At 41.7% G+C, this 17222-nt stretch overlaps 1 protein-coding gene across 5 annotated transcripts in view; it reads right to left on the bottom strand.

Moving 5' to 3' along the window:
- The window catches only part of DGKH (diacylglycerol kinase eta), a 228624-nt gene that overhangs the window by 56509 nt on the left and 154893 nt on the right, over positions 1–17222 (bottom strand). For 4 of the 5 annotated variants that reach the window (XM_063425971.1, XM_063425969.1, XM_063425972.1 and 1 more), the window contains 2 exons: positions 5241–5345; positions 4514–4646 (listed from right to left, as the gene is read on the bottom strand). In XM_063425971.1, coding sequence (XP_063282041.1) covers positions 4514–4646; positions 5241–5345 — 238 coding nt within the window. Of the gene's footprint in view, positions 1–4513; positions 4647–5240; positions 5346–17222 lie in introns of those variants that run through there. The other variant, XM_063425973.1, reaches the window with a different exon arrangement.

Below are 17222 nucleotides of genomic sequence, written 5' to 3'. Positions count from 1 at the left end.
CTGCCCTCCCTCTATAAACCCTCCCTGCAGAGATTCCTGGCTACTTAGAAGTTGTATTTCTGTTTCATATGGAGGGGGTCAGGGGTGAACACTGCAGTGAACACTGTAAGAAGCTGCTCTGTCTGATAACCAATTCAGTGCTGGGAAGGCAGGCAAGCAAGTAGAAGGCAGCCACAGCACACGCAGAGCAGCAGTCCTCACTGAGTGAGGAGACTAAGCAGGAGGAAGGGGGAAAAGCTAAATATCGGAGAGGATCTCTGAGATCTGCAAGTATGTATCTCTCCTACTCTGCCTACTCTCACGGAGCCTGGAGAGAGAGACATGCTGAGCTGGGAGAGCCTCTTAGAGTTCCATCACACAGAAATACTGGCTACTGCATTGCCGGTATTCCCACAATACCAGCACCGGCCGCACAGCCTCAAATACAGGATGTGCGGGTAAATACCGGTCAGGTGGCAACCCTAGTTTTGGAGGGTTTGAATAGTAATTAACCTTTTTTTGTTTTCTCCTTTCAAACTTTGACTTCTTTACAAAGAGCCTGATCACTGGTCAGGTGGCGGTGTGTAAACATATGTCCTGTTACAATATAGAGGTAGAAAAAAATTACACATGTTAAAAAATTAATATTGTAAATTAAACCTTAAAAGCCTTCCTAATAAACATAAAAAAGAACTACCGTAAAAAAAAAGAAAAGGAAATTTGGGGGTGGGGAGGCATTTTACTCAAAGAACTTAAGATAAGGCGGTCTGGGTGCCCATAGTATTCCTTTAAGTTGCGTTTTCACGGTTTACTCTTGGAAATGTGTTTTTTGTTGGGTTTTTATAACCAACCCATGTATAAGCGCGGATGTAATATTATACAAATGCTGTCACAATTCTCCTATAAGATAACAAAACATTATGAGACCTGTAGTTCTACAATGGCTGGAGGGCTATATGCTATATTTCAAAAATAAAATTATTTAAAAAAAAAAATAGAAAGTGGAAAGGGGTAATCTTGCTTCCTCTTTTTCTCAGTTTCAAATCATAACTATGATCACTATAGGATCCAGGTTTTTATGCAGTAAAAAACCATGGCAGCCACAGCTTTCAAAACATAAATTATTTTAGCTTTTAGGTATTTTATGTATATAAAGACGTGACATGAGTGGAACATGCCAAGATTGGTTTATTTCACAGCCCATGAGAATTCCATAAATACCTAGCAAATTTCCTGCAAACAGAGAAACTACTATACCACAGAAAAACATATGGAAACCAATACTGTTCCACATTTCTGTATAATCAGTATAGCCGTATCTTTTCCCTATTGTTATAATGTGTCTGCAAGAAGGCAGACCCAAATTAAGAAAAAAAAAAAAATATATATATATATATATATATATATCTACAATGAAGAGGTGGCCACTGTTGCCTTATGCTCACCCAACTAATGAGATGCCAAACCTAAGGATGGACACTTGGAAAGAATGATGGCATGATCTGGAAAGTGTGTTATATAGCAGTGGTCCCCAAACCCCGGGCTGCGGACCGCAAGAATTTCCACGAAAGCTTTCACCCAACTATACCATCGGGTGAAAGCTTTTGCGGAGCGGCAATAAATTGCTGCAAGATATTTCCCCGGTGCTATGGTCTTATGATCATAGCACCGGGAAATGTGCCTCCCACTCCCCTGCCGGCTCTTCGGGACTGGAGGGAAGATCAGAGATCTCCCTTTCCTGCCCGCTTGCAGTGTAGAGGGAGGGAGAGAACCCGGGCTGCTAGAGTTCACTCTCACCACTGGGACCACCAGAGCTTCCCCACCGGACCACCAGGGATTGCAGGAAATGTCCCTCCTCCCTGGCAAAGGGAGGGGGATATCAAAATTACTATTTTTCTTTTATTTAAAAAAAATAAAATAAAATATATATGTGTATATGTATATATATATATATATATATAATTGTATTAATCTATTCTCCAACCCCACAGACCCACAATCATTTTCCCTTATACACACACTCTGCCCCCCATACACACACACACACACTGCCCCCCATACACACACACTGATAGCACAGTTATATCACAATAAATAAATATTATTTTATAATACTTGTATACAGAAAGATGTTTGTGTGGGGATTTTCCCATTTTGTTGTTCTATAGCAGAATATATACATACATAGTCTTACTGAAATTATCATGTTTCAATGAGCAGTCTAAGAGCCAACACTCATTCATAAATGAGCATCTAGACTATGCAGAAAAGAAAAAAAGAAAAAGCTGGACTGGCATTTACTTATTATAACACTTAGAATTACCAATCCTTACAGAATGCCTTGAAGACATTGTCCAAAGGAAGGCATTTAAAAGATGCAGAGAAATGGCTTAAGGCATTCGTTCTCTCACCCGTCCTTATAATCCATGCACAATAATACACAATGTAACGGTAAAATAAGTATTATTCCTCTACTCAAGAGATGTTACAGGCTGGAGTTTGTCTCGGTTTTTAAAAGCATTACAGACATTATTCAAAATGACTTTTTATTGGAATGTTCAATGCGAATACAAAGCAATATAAATACATGTAAAAATAAATAAATAAGTGAAACTACCCCAGCAAGCATGTAGATCTCTGTAAAACTAATAACAAACAAAGAAAAGTGCCGCTTCTACCAAAGGAGTACAAATGCTAGAAAGTGAACACTGTGAAATTTACTGTGGGTTTGTAGCGGTGCCAGCTGTGTGTCTATATATCTGTATGTGTGTCAGTGTGTATTTCTGTGTATCTGCATGGGCTCCGACATGAAAGATCTTGGTCAGTTCCAGTTACAACAACCACATGTGGTGAGCATGGTAACCCAGTATAAATACATGGATATGCCTATAATTACAAAAGTGCTTTCTGTCTGTGGCAAAATAGAAAATTGTTTCAGAGCTCTGCTCATTTATGTCTTGCCTGTAGTTCAGCTATCCATGCCTCTCAAACTTACAAAATTATATTTTTTATCCTCAATATTTATTTTTGATATACTGCACGCAGATTCTGTTTTTCACACAGCAGAACATTTTTCAAAATCATTACCTTGGTGTTCTTCCCAACTAACACAGGCAAGTTTCCATAGAGATTATATGAAAAGCAACAAGAATATCTGCGACCTTCATAAACATCCTAAATGTATCCGGACATATGCTGCACCTTCCTACCTTCATAAATATCGTGGGCAGCATCACAATAAACATCAATTTCGCAGATATCCAAGGCTAGGATTCTTAAATGTGAGATAAAAATTCATTTGCCACAAATTTCTATTTAACAATGGCAATAATGTCTTCATATAAAACTTCTTTAAATTGAGAAATGCCAGCCCTTTCCTTGCATTTTAAAGACAACAGTAAAGATCAAATTAAAAATAGAAAGGGTAGATCTCGAATTACAAATAAAAATTGCACACAATTACAACAGAAATAATACATTATGCTTTTTCCCCACTAAACACTGTTGACCTAATTTACAAATTATATACCTGTGTTTTACATGCTTCTTCACCACTAGGTGGCATATGTGCTAATTCAATATATTGCCATCATACATATCCTAACTAGCTCTATATTTGCTCATGGTACCATGGAGAGAAGTCTTAAAAATGTTTGTGATACAGAAACTAAAATTTTGAACAGTCTAGATCGAATCTAAATAATAAAGTGAAATACACACTGCTTGGACATACAAATAGACCCACAAATACATTTTGTAGATGCTCTAACAAATACATTTATATGCATATTAAAATTTCTGCTAATGTGGACTTTTATAAACTAAATATATCTTACTATTTATGAATGCCATTAACTCAGGAGGTTGAAATCACATGGATAATGTTATTTAATTATTTTGCCAAAAGAATACCAATTTAAATTAGCCTTCTATTAATTAGTGTAATCACGGTGGTGTCTGCCATTCAATGGTGGTCATTGTGGAGAAAACACACATTTTAGCCTACACATTCAAGTCTTGATAAAGGCACAGGTTGGTGCTGAAATATTGTATTTTCCTCTGCACTCCAAAATAAAAGGCAACCTTTTATCAAGAAACCACTGAGAGTGCCCGAAACTTATGGTTTTATTCCAGTTGGATTGTTTGGGAGTTGGCCCTCCTGGTTAGGAGCACCCCAATTGGAGTACTCCCCTAGTGAGTTTGTGCATTGCCTCTAAGACTCTGCAATGAGACAAGGCAGAGTCAGGGTGGCCTTCAGCTTATGTTTTCAGCAGTTAAGGGAATTTGCTATTAAAGGCAAATTCCATATAACCATATAAATGGTTACAGGGTCTCAGTTACAATAAATATTCCAGATATTTCATAAAGGTAAGGAGTCACTAGGTGCAACTGGCATTAAATGTGTTAAAAGCCCTGCTCTAAATGACAGATCATGAGAGTCTGTGTGGAGGAGTTTAGGCACTTTGAGACGTGTTTCACACCAAGTACACTGTGCTTTGAGTGTGAAGATAATAAAAAGTAAAGTTGAACATACCTTCACAAGACAGGCCGTGCGAGGTGACTCCAGAAAGGCTCTCTCTACACACATTACAGAAGGTGGGTCGAGCATGGGAACAGGCGTACCAGTTATGCATCCCTGAGAAATGTTCCACATTAAACTGTGCGGTCTAACAAGGGAGAAGTTGAGACAAAATTTGGCAGTACAACTATAGCTAAAATATTTCCATGCAATTATATAAGCTAGAAATATACAGCTTTGGAAACAAACAACGATAGATATATATAGATAAACTGATCGACCGATAGAAACATACAATACATTCATCCAATCATCTTCACATAAGTATAAAACAAGTGCTGCAATAACAGTCTGACCAACCAAGAGCACAAATAGTAATGCTGTATGAAAATGTCATGTTTGGAACACGAGCACACACACACACAACAACACACACACTCTCCCATATAAAAATCGTAAACATTTGTGGAAATTGTTACTTTTTTGTGAAAAACTAAAAATTTTAATAATAATAATAGTGTAGTTGAATAAAAGAAAATATCAAAACGTTCTCTGTCTAGGGGTTACAGAGAATAGCAAGTATTTTAGTAACTGTACAGCACATATATTTCATGACGCACAAGGGGAAAACAAACATCCTAACAAAAGTGTTATTCAATGACAATATGTTATAATACAGAGGAGGTTAAAATGGAATGTATAAAGTCATTAACAAGCAAAGAATCAAAAATTGCTTGCATACCTCATAGTGCTCTCTGGACTGCACAGATTTCAATGAGCTGATCCAATCCTCCATCTCTTTCCTGTTCTCTGCACACAGTATAAGTCTTCTAAACGGAGTGATTATCTAGGAAAAGCAAAGGGAAGAAAATAAAAAAACATGCTGCTTTTCCAGCACCGAGCAAATTAAAACGTTACAGAAAGACAGTGTAAGCTGCATGGATATCCAAAGATCACGGCTTTCGTTTACAATGAGTTCCTTTCCAAAGCTGCTTAATCGGTTAAGCTCTGCATATTGTCATGATGAACGAAGAAGAAAAGAGAAAAGAATATCTACAGCCTGCAAGAGAAAATAAAAGTACACTTTCATCTCCTTGTAAATGACCACAAGATTTAGCCTGATCCCAGCAGAGCCATTAAGAGATTCTGTTACAAGGAGGAAAAACACAAGAGACCAGTTTCTAATACAACTCTGGAGACCTGTGATGGAGAACTTACGCGATTAGCTCTCTGTCTCTGTGGTCAGACAGACAATTGCAAAGCAATGAGAGGCATCAGGAGCCTTCGATTTCAGCAGAGTGGAGTGATGTTTTGAAATTAGTGAAGAATTGAATGCATTATGAAAAATTGAATAATAGTCCAAGCTGACATTAGATAAAGCTGCATTGCAAGGAAAGAAAGGAATCCGCACGAGTCCTGGTTTACTTTCCTCTAGTGCTACTTTTTATAGCTCATGTTAATTAAATTGGAAGGATGTATACATTGCTCCTAGAGGGTAAGTTGAGACGCAAATGTCATACTGTTGAAGTGAGGGCTGAGTGCCCAATACTAAAGGTAATAGTGGAATGACTAAAGGGCTGGGCTGTACTGCTCTACGTACACAGAAATACACTGTGTACACATATTTTATTTTATAGCACATAAATTATTACTGATATATACAGAGTTAAATGCAAAGAAACATTGCTCTAAAGGGGTCGTAAGTCCAACACTAGCGTTTTATACATTTTCTTAAGAAAAAGGTATATTGCTATTTCATGGAAAAACTTGTTAACAGATGTTTTCTACAGACCACATCAAAATTCTTTCACCCCTTTTCTGCTGTTCATTTCAGCCACCATTGTTACAATACAAAGATGTTCATGCCTGCATAAGCCATGTTCTTTTGCCCAAATCTGCTGAAAGAACACTAGTAAAGCTTATGAAATTAAGATTACTCTAAATATATGTGCGTAGCTGGGTTAGTTATTTAAAGAAGGAAACAAAACGGCAAGGCAACCCTATGACTTGCCCACTTAAAATCAGATTATATAATTCTACCACATTCTGGATACATTTTAGCCTTCAATTCATTTAATGGATTCTATCAAATAATTGTACATCTATACAAATTTGGTACAAAAATTAGTTTATTTTATCTGGCAATCGAGTAATGGACAAAATGCCAAGTACAGTGGGATAACACTCAACTTGCCAAGAGATCTTACAACAACACTGAGACCCACAATCCAACACAGAATTAACTTTTATCGTGGGTGCCTTTGTCATGTGCAATTTCTTATTGTGCTCAACTGTACCAAGATAATTTTAAAGCGGCACTGTCATGGTCACATCAGTTTTTGGGTTTAGGACCTTGCCTCCGCCATCTTTGTGTGGGTAGATGAAGGCCCTGTGGGACACATCTGCCCACACTAGATAGCACTGTAAAATTCCCATGCAGCCCAGTCAGAAAGACGAATGAATGAATAGAAATGTCAGATGAACAAACAACACCGAATATCGGTGTTCGTTTATTTTATTACAAGGAGGGAGCTACCGGCGCACAGCTCCCTCCTTGTAATATGTAAAAATGGAAGCGGCAGGGAGGCCCCCCCCCATGTCCTCCCTCACTCTATGGGGTAAATATGACCCCATATTGGCATAAAGGAGATTGAAATCTCCCAAATGCTCCTACTCGCTATGCCGTGAGTAGGGGCATGTCTACTAAACAGTGAGCATCTGTAAACAAAAAAAGCAAAAAAGACCCCCCCACCCCCTCTAATAACTGGCTCTCATGGTGGGGCATTTCTTAACTAGATTATAAAGCCTTCCCACGCCCTGCAATTTAACTCGTTTTAGGCAACCAATGAGAGTGCTCTGACAGGTAAATTAAGAGACTGACAGATGAGGCTTGGAATCCAACCAATCAAAGTGCTCCGAGTCATTTTACACAGCGTGTGAAAATTATTTGCTGCGTGAAGATGGAATCTTTTTTATTTTATAAGTTCGACGGGTATTATGGATTTGTATTTGGCCTTTAAATGGTAAGTATTTTTTTTACATTAATTTACAGGTATTTAGCTTTATTGTCTCACTATTTTTAGGGTGAGATGGGTAGGTAGGGCTTTATTTAATTTTAATTGGGTGGGTGAGTGACTATGGTCTTGAGGACCCTTTGTCACCTGGGGGAGGGTTATTTTTACATTTAGCCCCCACCCGTCACCCATGGGTGGGTGCCGGGGCGGAGAACAATAGGTCCTCCCTTCCACTGTCATTTAGGGCCCTCCCCCGCCGCGCATGGCGGGTGGGGGCCCTTAAGGACAATAGGTCCCACCCCCCCTCACCATTGTCCTTAAGGGCCCCCACCCGCCACTAATGGGTGGCGGGTGGGGGCAAGGGGGACCCTATGTCACCCGTTTAGTTGAATAGCCCCCCGAGTGGGGGTTTGGGGACGACGACACTATGCCCCCCTCCTCCCTCACCCCCGCTAGTTAACAAAAGCCCCACCATGGGCTCACTGTTGACTAGACATGCCCCTGCTCACGATATAGTGAGTAGGGACAGATTAATTACTAATACTAAGTAATCTTTACTTAGGATTATTAAGATGCAGCCGCAGCACGGATCAGAATTTCATTCATTCTAACTGACCTAAAAAGTACCTAATGTCATCCTTACACGAATGAACAAACTGTTCTCATTCTGTTAGGGCAAAATTCGGTAGTTTCAATGGCGTCCTGTCTAAATGACAGGACGTTCGGGAATAGTGAAAGGAGGCTTCACGGGAACACAGAGGAAAGGTAAGAATCGTGGGAAATTGCTCTGACCACAGGAAATGGAGCACACGTTGCTACTCTGCTGGTCAAGCGTATGAAAAATACATAAGACAAAATAGTCCCTCCTTTGCCTTATGTTTTAAAGAAAACTAGAGCAGATAGGAAGAAATTAAGAACAGACCCTGAGAGAGGAAGCGATTAGGGAAAGGTAAGTTCGGCATGACAGTGCCACTTTAGGTTGACATTAAATCTTGCAAAATATCCTTTACTAACAAAAATGGAATGGTATAAATTGCTAGAAATTATTGTATACATCCCCCAAATACGTGTTTTAATATTGGAAGGCTGAATTATGAAAACATGATTTAATTCAAACACATTACATTAGAAAAAAAACCTCCTCAATAAAATCAGAAATTTATTAAATCTGTTTTTTGTTGTTGGTTTAAAACCAATTTGCCTCAAGCCACACACACTCATGTATGCTAAAAAAACACCTAGATTTGAGAGCTGGGATAGATTGAATGCTGTTCTTAAAAAATATGCGTTTTAATAGGATTCAGTCTGGCTTGGAAATGTGACCTCATTAAAGTGTGCCACGGCTCAAAATAAACAAAAATACATTGGAGGAGATTGTGAGCCACTGCATTAAATAAAAAAATGAGTTTAAAAAAAAAAAAATTACTCAAAGCACCATCACAACTACAGCCCACTGTAGTGGTTATGATGCAGGAGTACCCTGGCGCTCACCGACCGTAAGTATTTACAAGTTACCTGGGATCAGTTTCAGACTCATGTGAAGCTCAAAGCACCTGCAGGGAGCTCAGACATACACTATGTGGCAGTCAGTGTTTGTCGGAGGTTAATTTGTATAGAAATGCACTCTTTATATTCCTTTGTAATTGGTCGAACTTTGTATTAATTTGTATCAGGGATAGGCAACCTTTGTCTAGGACCTCCAGACACCATAATAACTGCATTGAGATAATGGCATTATGGTGCCCAGAGTGGTCCTTATAATGGAAGTAGCAGGATTTGAAGATTGACTGGATGTTGGTCTGGATATTGGATTTAAAGAAGACACTGAAGCAACAAGCCTGCAAGGTAGACTTAAAGGGACACTATAGTCACCCAGACCACTTCAGCTCAATCTTCAGAGAAATTGCAATGTTTACATAGATGCGCTTCTGCAACGCTGGATAGACTGTTTGAGTGCTTGGGAGCGGACGTCGGCGGGGGAGGAGAGGTCACCAGCGCCGAGGGAGCCCGGCGCTGGATTAAGGTAAGAAACTGAAGGGGTTTTAACCCCTTCAGCGCCACGGGAGGGGTGCCCTGAAGGTGGGTGGTCCTAAGGATGTTATAGTATCAGGAAAACAAGTTTGTTTTCCTGACACTATAGTGATCCTTTAAGGTTGACCTGGAGAGATCCTGATAGTAGAGAATGAGTAAGGAGCAAAGAAGTTCAGTTTTTGAGCACTTCCAGTTCACAAAAGCAAAATAAAAATGAAAAACAGGAATGCTCTGCTTTTGAGAGGTTGAGTTTTAGAAAACAAACAGCCACCCAGTCGAGATGGAGGAGAACATTGTGCGCCAACACAAAAAGGTTTTGATGAGTTGTTATACATCAACAAATTATTAGAAATACCAGACATTTCCAGGTCATGCAGTGTCTCTGGTTCCGAATTTCTGATTAACGCATAATACAAACAGGGCCGTTTGAAGGAATTTGGAGGCCCCAAGCAAAATAGACATGGAGGCCCCCCCCCTCCACACCTTACGCACGCAAAGCCTGTGTCCTTCTTATTCCCCTCCCCGTGTGCTTCTTACTCCCCCTCCCTTCTTATTCCACTACCCCATGTCCTTCTTAGTCCCCCTCCCCCTCCCTGTGTCCTTCTTATTCCCCCACCCCATGTCCTTCTTACTCCCCCCCTCCCTTCTTATGTTATTCCACTACCCCATGTCCTTCTTAGTCCCCACTACCCCATGTCCTTCTTAGTCCCCCCTTCCCCTGTCCTTCTTAGTCCCCCCTCCCCCTGTCCTTCTTACTTCCCCCTCCCCCTCCCTCTCCCTGTGTCCTACTTACTCTCCCCCTCCCTGTTTTTTTTTTTTTACTCCGACCCTACCCTACCTTAGGTAATTCAGTCCTCCTCCCTTCCCTGGACCCTGTAGCGTGGCCGAGCTCCTCGCTCTCTACCTCCAGTCCTGGCTGTCACTAAGTGCGGCCGGGGACCGCGTGGTACAGGTCAGGAGATTCAGACAGTTTCCTGTTCCCGGCCGCGGCCGGACTAAAAGGAAGTGAGCACTCAGTGTACACTTCATGTCAGTCCGGCCGGGAACAGGAAACGGAATCCCCTGTTCCTGTACCGCGCGGTACCCGGCCGGACTGAGTGACAGGCAGGAGGTAGAGGAGGAGAGGTAACCAGGAGTGGCTCTCTATAGAGCGCTCAGGCGGCTGCAGCCTTAAAGGAAGCAAAACAAGCACCGGCTCTGCTTGGGGCCCCGGGCCAGCTCGGGGCCCCAAGCAATTGCTTGTTTTGCCTGTCTGTTAGCGACGGGCCTGAATACAAAACAGGTGCATGTATAGGGTTTGTTCTGTTTTTTTTTTTTTTTTTTTTAGTTGACTATAACATGCTTAAATGGATACTATAGGGATCAAAACAACTGTGGTTCAATTATGCAATTTTGGTGTACAGATAATGCCCATGCAGTCTCACTGCTCAATTCTCTGCTATTTAGAGGTCAAATCACATTTTTTTCGGTCCATGCAGTTGTAGTCACACAAAAAAACATTTTACATCATATGTTAACTTACTTTAGAAGTTTTTATCTCCAGCTCTGTAAATTAAACTCTAATCACACACAGTAGGCTCCTATAGGCTCTTAGAGCAAATCTAATTTAAGCAGACTGTGTATTACAGGGATTTTAAACATTAGATCTCTCTTTACAGTAAGTCTGAACAAAGGCTGTGTAAGTCGCATGGGTGGAGATGTGGCTAGGGCTGCATAATTAAATTAGACTGAAATTGCAGATAATTGGGCAGTGAGCCTGAAAGGGAATGATAGTACACAAAAACATTAAAATAAAATAAATATATATATATATATATATATATATATATATATATATATATATATATATATATATATATATATATATATATATATATATATATATATATATATATATATTTGTGTACGGCACATTCCGAGGACGTAAGGAAAACAGGGTTAAAAATAAGTAGTTCCTTAATAGCAAGTCAGTTGAGGTGTGCCGAAACTGACGTAAGGTTAGGCCTGTAAAAGAGGGCCCACCTAGGAAAATGATAAAATTGAGGGTGCGGTGGGAGGGGCACTTCCGAGATCGTCGAAGACAGGTAAGCAGGGGCTCACTGGGTTTAAATAGGGAATTTAAGTGCCTCCCACAATTACAGGCCAAGCCTTCTATTTGTGTACGGCACATTCCGAGGACGTAAGGAAAACAGGGTTAAAAATAAGTAGTTCCTTAATAGCAAGTAAGTTGAGGTGTGCCGAAACTGACGTAAGGTTAGGCCTGTAAAAGAGGGCAAAAATAATAACCATTAAAACAAAATGCGTTTATTAAGCGGTACATCATTTAGTCATATCACAGAAAGCCAGCCTTATCTCTTTCTCTGGATTGGGAATGTATCTGTTGTATGCGGACGATTTCCACCTCCCCATATTTTTAATTATGTGTGTCGGTACATGATTACCTGAGGCAGCTGTGGCTGCTCCAATACGAAAAGAATGGCCCGAGAATGAACGTGGGTTTTGTCCCAAGCGGAGTAAAAGGGTGCGTATGTAAAGCATGAAGATTTTTGTGGTCAGGGGTTTCCCTAGTATAGCTAGAAGTGGGCTATCAGGAACGGAATTAGCTTGGGCTGCTACTAGCTTATCCAATACACGGACGGGACACCATTTGGTTGAAATGGGATAAAAGTTAATTTCCACTGGTGGGCCTGTTTGGCTTGTTTTGGTACGGGTAACGGACAATGTGTAGTGGTCTAGTTTTTTAATTAAGTGCTTCTTTTGGAGGCACGAGCTGAAATCAGAAGCTCTCTCTACAGTGAATTCTTTGGGTCTCAAGAAACCATAAAAGGCTAGATAAGCTGCTGATTTGATAACTAGGTTTGTGATATGTTCGAAAGGGGACGTGTCGAGTACATCGGATATATTCTTAAATAGCTTACTATCTATGGGAAGGCGTTTAGTGGGTATGTGTACTGACAAGTTATGAATGCCTTTGAGGACACTTTTAAGAGGGTAGGAAGAAAGGAAAGGAGACTTGTTGGGAAAGGAGGTTAACATGTAGTGTTGGATTCCCGTTAAGTAGAGTTTGATTGTGTTGTAAGCTAGATTAAGAGAAAAGTGGCAAAAAGTTGTGAAAGCAACCATGGTTTCAACAGAAAAAACATTTATTACACAGTAATTACGAACGAAACACATAAACAGTTCATATGCTCTGTAATAGGCTTTCCTTGTGTTAAGGGATAGACCCGCCTGCGCAAGCGTGCCGCTTAGTTGTAAGAGAGAGCTTAACGCATTACCAGGTCTTCGAATTTTGGAGGTACCCTGGGTTGCTGGGTAGCTGTAGGATGTAGTCTGAAGAACTCCTGCAAATTGAAGCGTGACAGAGCATCAGCGGCAGTATTTTGTATACCTGGGACGTGAACACAGGATATGCAGAACTGGAGATTAGCTGCTAGCCAAGTGAGTCTCCTGACTAGGTTCATGATCGTGAGGGACTGAGAGCGGCCCTTGTTAATGATGTTACAGGTAGCTAAGTTATCACAAAGACACCTGACTGACTGCCCCCTCCACTCTACCCCCACGTGTAAGCTGCTGCTACGATAGGGTAGATCTCAAAAAGAGAGGAGGTGGTACTGAAACTCTCGAGTGATGTGGTTTCGATCGGCCAGGAGTCGTACAGCCACTCGTCTCCAAATATGGCCGCATAGCCTAAGGTACCTGAAGCGTCAGTCCAGAGTACTGGGGAATCGTCGGAAACGGGGGGAACAAACAGTTACCTGCCATTCCACGAGGAAAGGAACAGCTGCCACATTCTCAGGTCAGCTGTAGCTGACTCGTCTAAGGGTGTAGTGGAGTCATCGTCAGGGAGACCGTGCAAAAGTGAAAGGATTCTGGAAATGAAAGACCTACCCTGTGGAATTATTCTCATGGCGAAATTAAGTGAGCCTAGAAGTGACTGTAGCTGTTTCCCGGTGCAAGTGCCTAGTGACATGCAGGTGCTAATGTAAGACAGAATTCGGTCTACTTTCTCCTGGGGCAGGCTGGCGTGCATGGTGACAGAATTGAGTGTAATCCCCAGAAAAGTAATTTCGGTTTTGGGACCTTCGGTTTTGTCCAGGGCTACGGGGACACCTAAATCTTTAAAGAGAGTGAGCAAGTGATTAAGGCTGCGTGGAGTGCAGTGGTGTGGTTCAATGGTGAGGAAGTCGTCTAAATAATGAATGACAACTGGGCATCTGCAGAAGTTCAGGAGAAGCCATGTTAACGTTTCGGCGAACAGGTCAAATAACTTGGGGCTACTTTTGGAGCCGAAAGTAAGCCTGGTAGCGAAATAGTAGTTGTCTTGCCACTTAACTCCATGCAGATGCCAGAGTGATTGATGAATGGGAAGTAACTTAAAGGCGTTAGTAATATCTGACTTACTTAACCAGGCTGCCTTCCCGGAGTTAATAATCGCTTGAATGGCATCATCGATTCTAGCGTACTGAAGAGAAAAATCTTCTGACGGGATTAGTGCATTCAGGCTAGGTGTGGGAGAGGCGTGTGGTGCAGAAAAGTCAATAATAAGTCTCTTTTTGTTGTTAAACTTCCCCGTGGCGATACCTAGAGGGTTAGTTCTCCATGAGGAGAAAGGAGGAGTAGTGAAAGGGCCTATCATGAAGCCGTTATCTACTTCTTTCTGTAAGAGTACTTGTAGGGTGTCGGGGTCTGTGAGAGCTGACTGAAGGTTGGGGCACTCCAAGATGCCTGAGGGGAGAGAGACAAAGCCTGTGTGAAACCCGTGAGTGAACCCTGACGTGAGAAATTCCACCAGATGTAAAGAAGGATGATTAGCCAGGTAACGTTGTAAACTCGGTATGTTTATTGGAGTGGATGCCTTTTTAGGGTACAATTTGTTAGGGCACATCGTCTTGGCATGTGCCCTGAAACAAAGCGAGCACACATGCAGCAGTCTACAAGCACTGTAACTACAACCCCCAGCATTGAAATTATTGCAGACCCGAGCTTTGCCCAAGAACACTATTGGCCTGCCTAATTTGTCTCTTATTTCCTTCTGGTTGGAAGTTGACTGAAAATCGGAGTTGGCGTTACTGGTAGAGGGGATAGCTACATTTTCAGGACAGAAATTAATCGAGTGAGCTGCAGACGAGCATATGGCACAGGAAGGGGTTTTGAGACCTGCAAAATGCATAAGAAACAACTCCGTGTCCAGCTGACCCCAGTCCGTGACTGTATTATACTGAGACAATGAAGCGGCTGACCTAGAGGAGAATGACTTGTGATAGTCGTAAAAGGCAAAGCCCCCGTACTTATAAGCTAGCTCTATCACCTTGTGTAGGTACAAGTCTAGCTCCTCTCTGCGGAGGGGAAAAGCAGTACAGATAACGTCTCTGTATAGGCCAAATGCCAAGACAAACTCGGGAATGTTAAGTTTCCTATTCAACCTAGGGTCTCTGGCCCTCATTACTACTGATAGATCCTCAAACGTGTACGCCCTGTTTTCTACCACGTCTTGAGCCGCTATCAGTAGCGAGGCCAAGTTAACATCCTTTCCCTCTATGATGTCACGTCTGAGAGACTGCGGTATTAGGTGAATAGGGTTAATAACGTTAGTAACTTTCCTAGCCGGAAGAGGGTTACTGTTACCTCCTAGGGCGGGCGTGGGTTGGGCAACCGGCCCGGGAATCTCGGGGACTGTAGGAACATTATTAGCTTCCAGGTTATCCAATCTATTATTGATAGTGGCCACTGAGGACACTAGGGAGGCCATCATGGCGTGTAACTCAGCCAGGCTATTAAGTACATTAACCTGTGAACTAGGGCCAGGCCTTTCGTTATCCTCAGTAGAGTTCAATAAACGAAAAAGTTCATTCTTCCTGGCTGAAGCCGGATAAGGGATATTCCTCTTTTTTAGTTCAGCGGTAATCTTAGGGATAGTCCAGGAGCAATAGCTGGAAGCTGGACTTGGAGGGGTTGGTTGCCTTCTCTGTGTGCCCGACCTGAGAGGGGTGCTGGTAACTGACAGATTGTCTTCTAATACCGAAGCGTTGGACATTCTAAGGGGGGCAGAGAGGGTGAGTTTAGTACTGAAATGTAAACAGCTGGAGGGACCCCGCTTACTAGGTTAGTGCCCATAGGCGAAATTGTATTAACTTAGCTTCAGTTGGTGGCAGATGAGGCCCTAACTACTTGCCAAGTGGCTATGAGAGGCACTATCTATGATTTGGCTCGTGGGGCCTTGGTGCCACTGAGGTGGGTGGCGGGGTGTTGGCCTCTCGGTGACACGTAAAATAAGTAAAACGTTTGGCCGTGACTGGTGAGGCCCTAACTAAGTTTAGAAGCAAGGCTATAGCTATGCGTTGGGACGATTGGCCTGAACCTCCGAACGTAAGGGCTGACCTTATGCCTTGCGGGACCACTAAACTTATAGGCAAAGAGGCCTATGGGAACATACCTAAGTTGGCGGGAGAATTACAACTAGTCTTCAACCCCCCCCTCCCCCCCCCCCAGGACACACCAATAACATACCTGCAGAGGAAGGAATACTTTACTTGACCTAATAATGGACTATTATCCTGAAGGGAACCAAAGGAACTAAAGGGAAAGAAACGTGACCTATTTATGAAACATACTATTTAAATACAACATACACACAAATGAACTGGGTGACACAGAGGCCTACCTCTTTAACAAAGCTGCGAACACGTATACCCGCGAAGGGCCACTTGCGAGAAGTGTCAGCACTAGTAAGGACTACAACAGAAAATAGGACATGAACAGCCATTAAATCAATGGAAACAACATACCTATTATTCTACTTTGCTATTTATGACTTTAAGGGGACCATATAAACCACTTTAAATACAGAAGTTTAGAATACTGGGCAATACAACAAAACCGCCTAAACCTCTCTTATAAACGTAACTACTAAATTTATTGCTAAAAATGTGAACAATATCCAGAAAACGAAACAGAATGAAGGTATTGCACCAAACTGAATGAAAAACGTATGGCAACCCGGTCCGGCTAAACGAGACTACGAGGTGTAAGTGTAACTGAACGTGTTACACTGACCGAGATTGCAGGAGCGGAGTGAAGCCGAGCCCGTGAGCGACAGGGCTAAACTTACGATTTCGATGCCGTCCGTGTAAGGCAAAAGCGTTATAGCGTTATACTCACGAATACAGCCGCAGAGCGTTTGAACCGGGCTGCCGGCGGGCGGGAAACTGACGTCACGGATCTGTAAACCGGAAGTACACTGAAGCACTTCCGAGATCGTCGAAGACAGGTAAGCAGGGGCTCACTGGGTTTAAATAGGGAATTTAAGTGCCTCCCACAATTACAGGCCAAGCCTTCTATATATTATATATATAAAACAACTTAAGTACATTCAGTGCAGACCTACGTGCCCAACACAAATAAAACTGGGGTCTGACCGGGAGGTCCAACCGTGAACTGTCAGACTCTGAGCCTCCAGGTAACATCGCTAACCTTCAGATATACATATCACATCAGGAGGAAAGTCAGGAAACCATTTTTACATACATAGGTTCGGTTGTCAAAGGGCCTATGAATTAATATATATTTAAAAAAAAAAAAAAGCAAAAGTTAGGCTAAAAGTTTAATTATATATGATATATATATATATATATATATATATATATATATATATATATATATATATATATCTCAAACCAAAA

This window comes from Pelobates fuscus, chromosome 1 (genome assembly GCF_036172605.1).
Source record: "Pelobates fuscus isolate aPelFus1 chromosome 1, aPelFus1.pri, whole genome shotgun sequence".
Classification (NCBI taxonomy): domain Eukaryota; kingdom Metazoa; phylum Chordata; class Amphibia; order Anura; family Pelobatidae; genus Pelobates; species Pelobates fuscus.
This window is presented reverse-complemented; position numbering and strand designations above follow the sequence as displayed.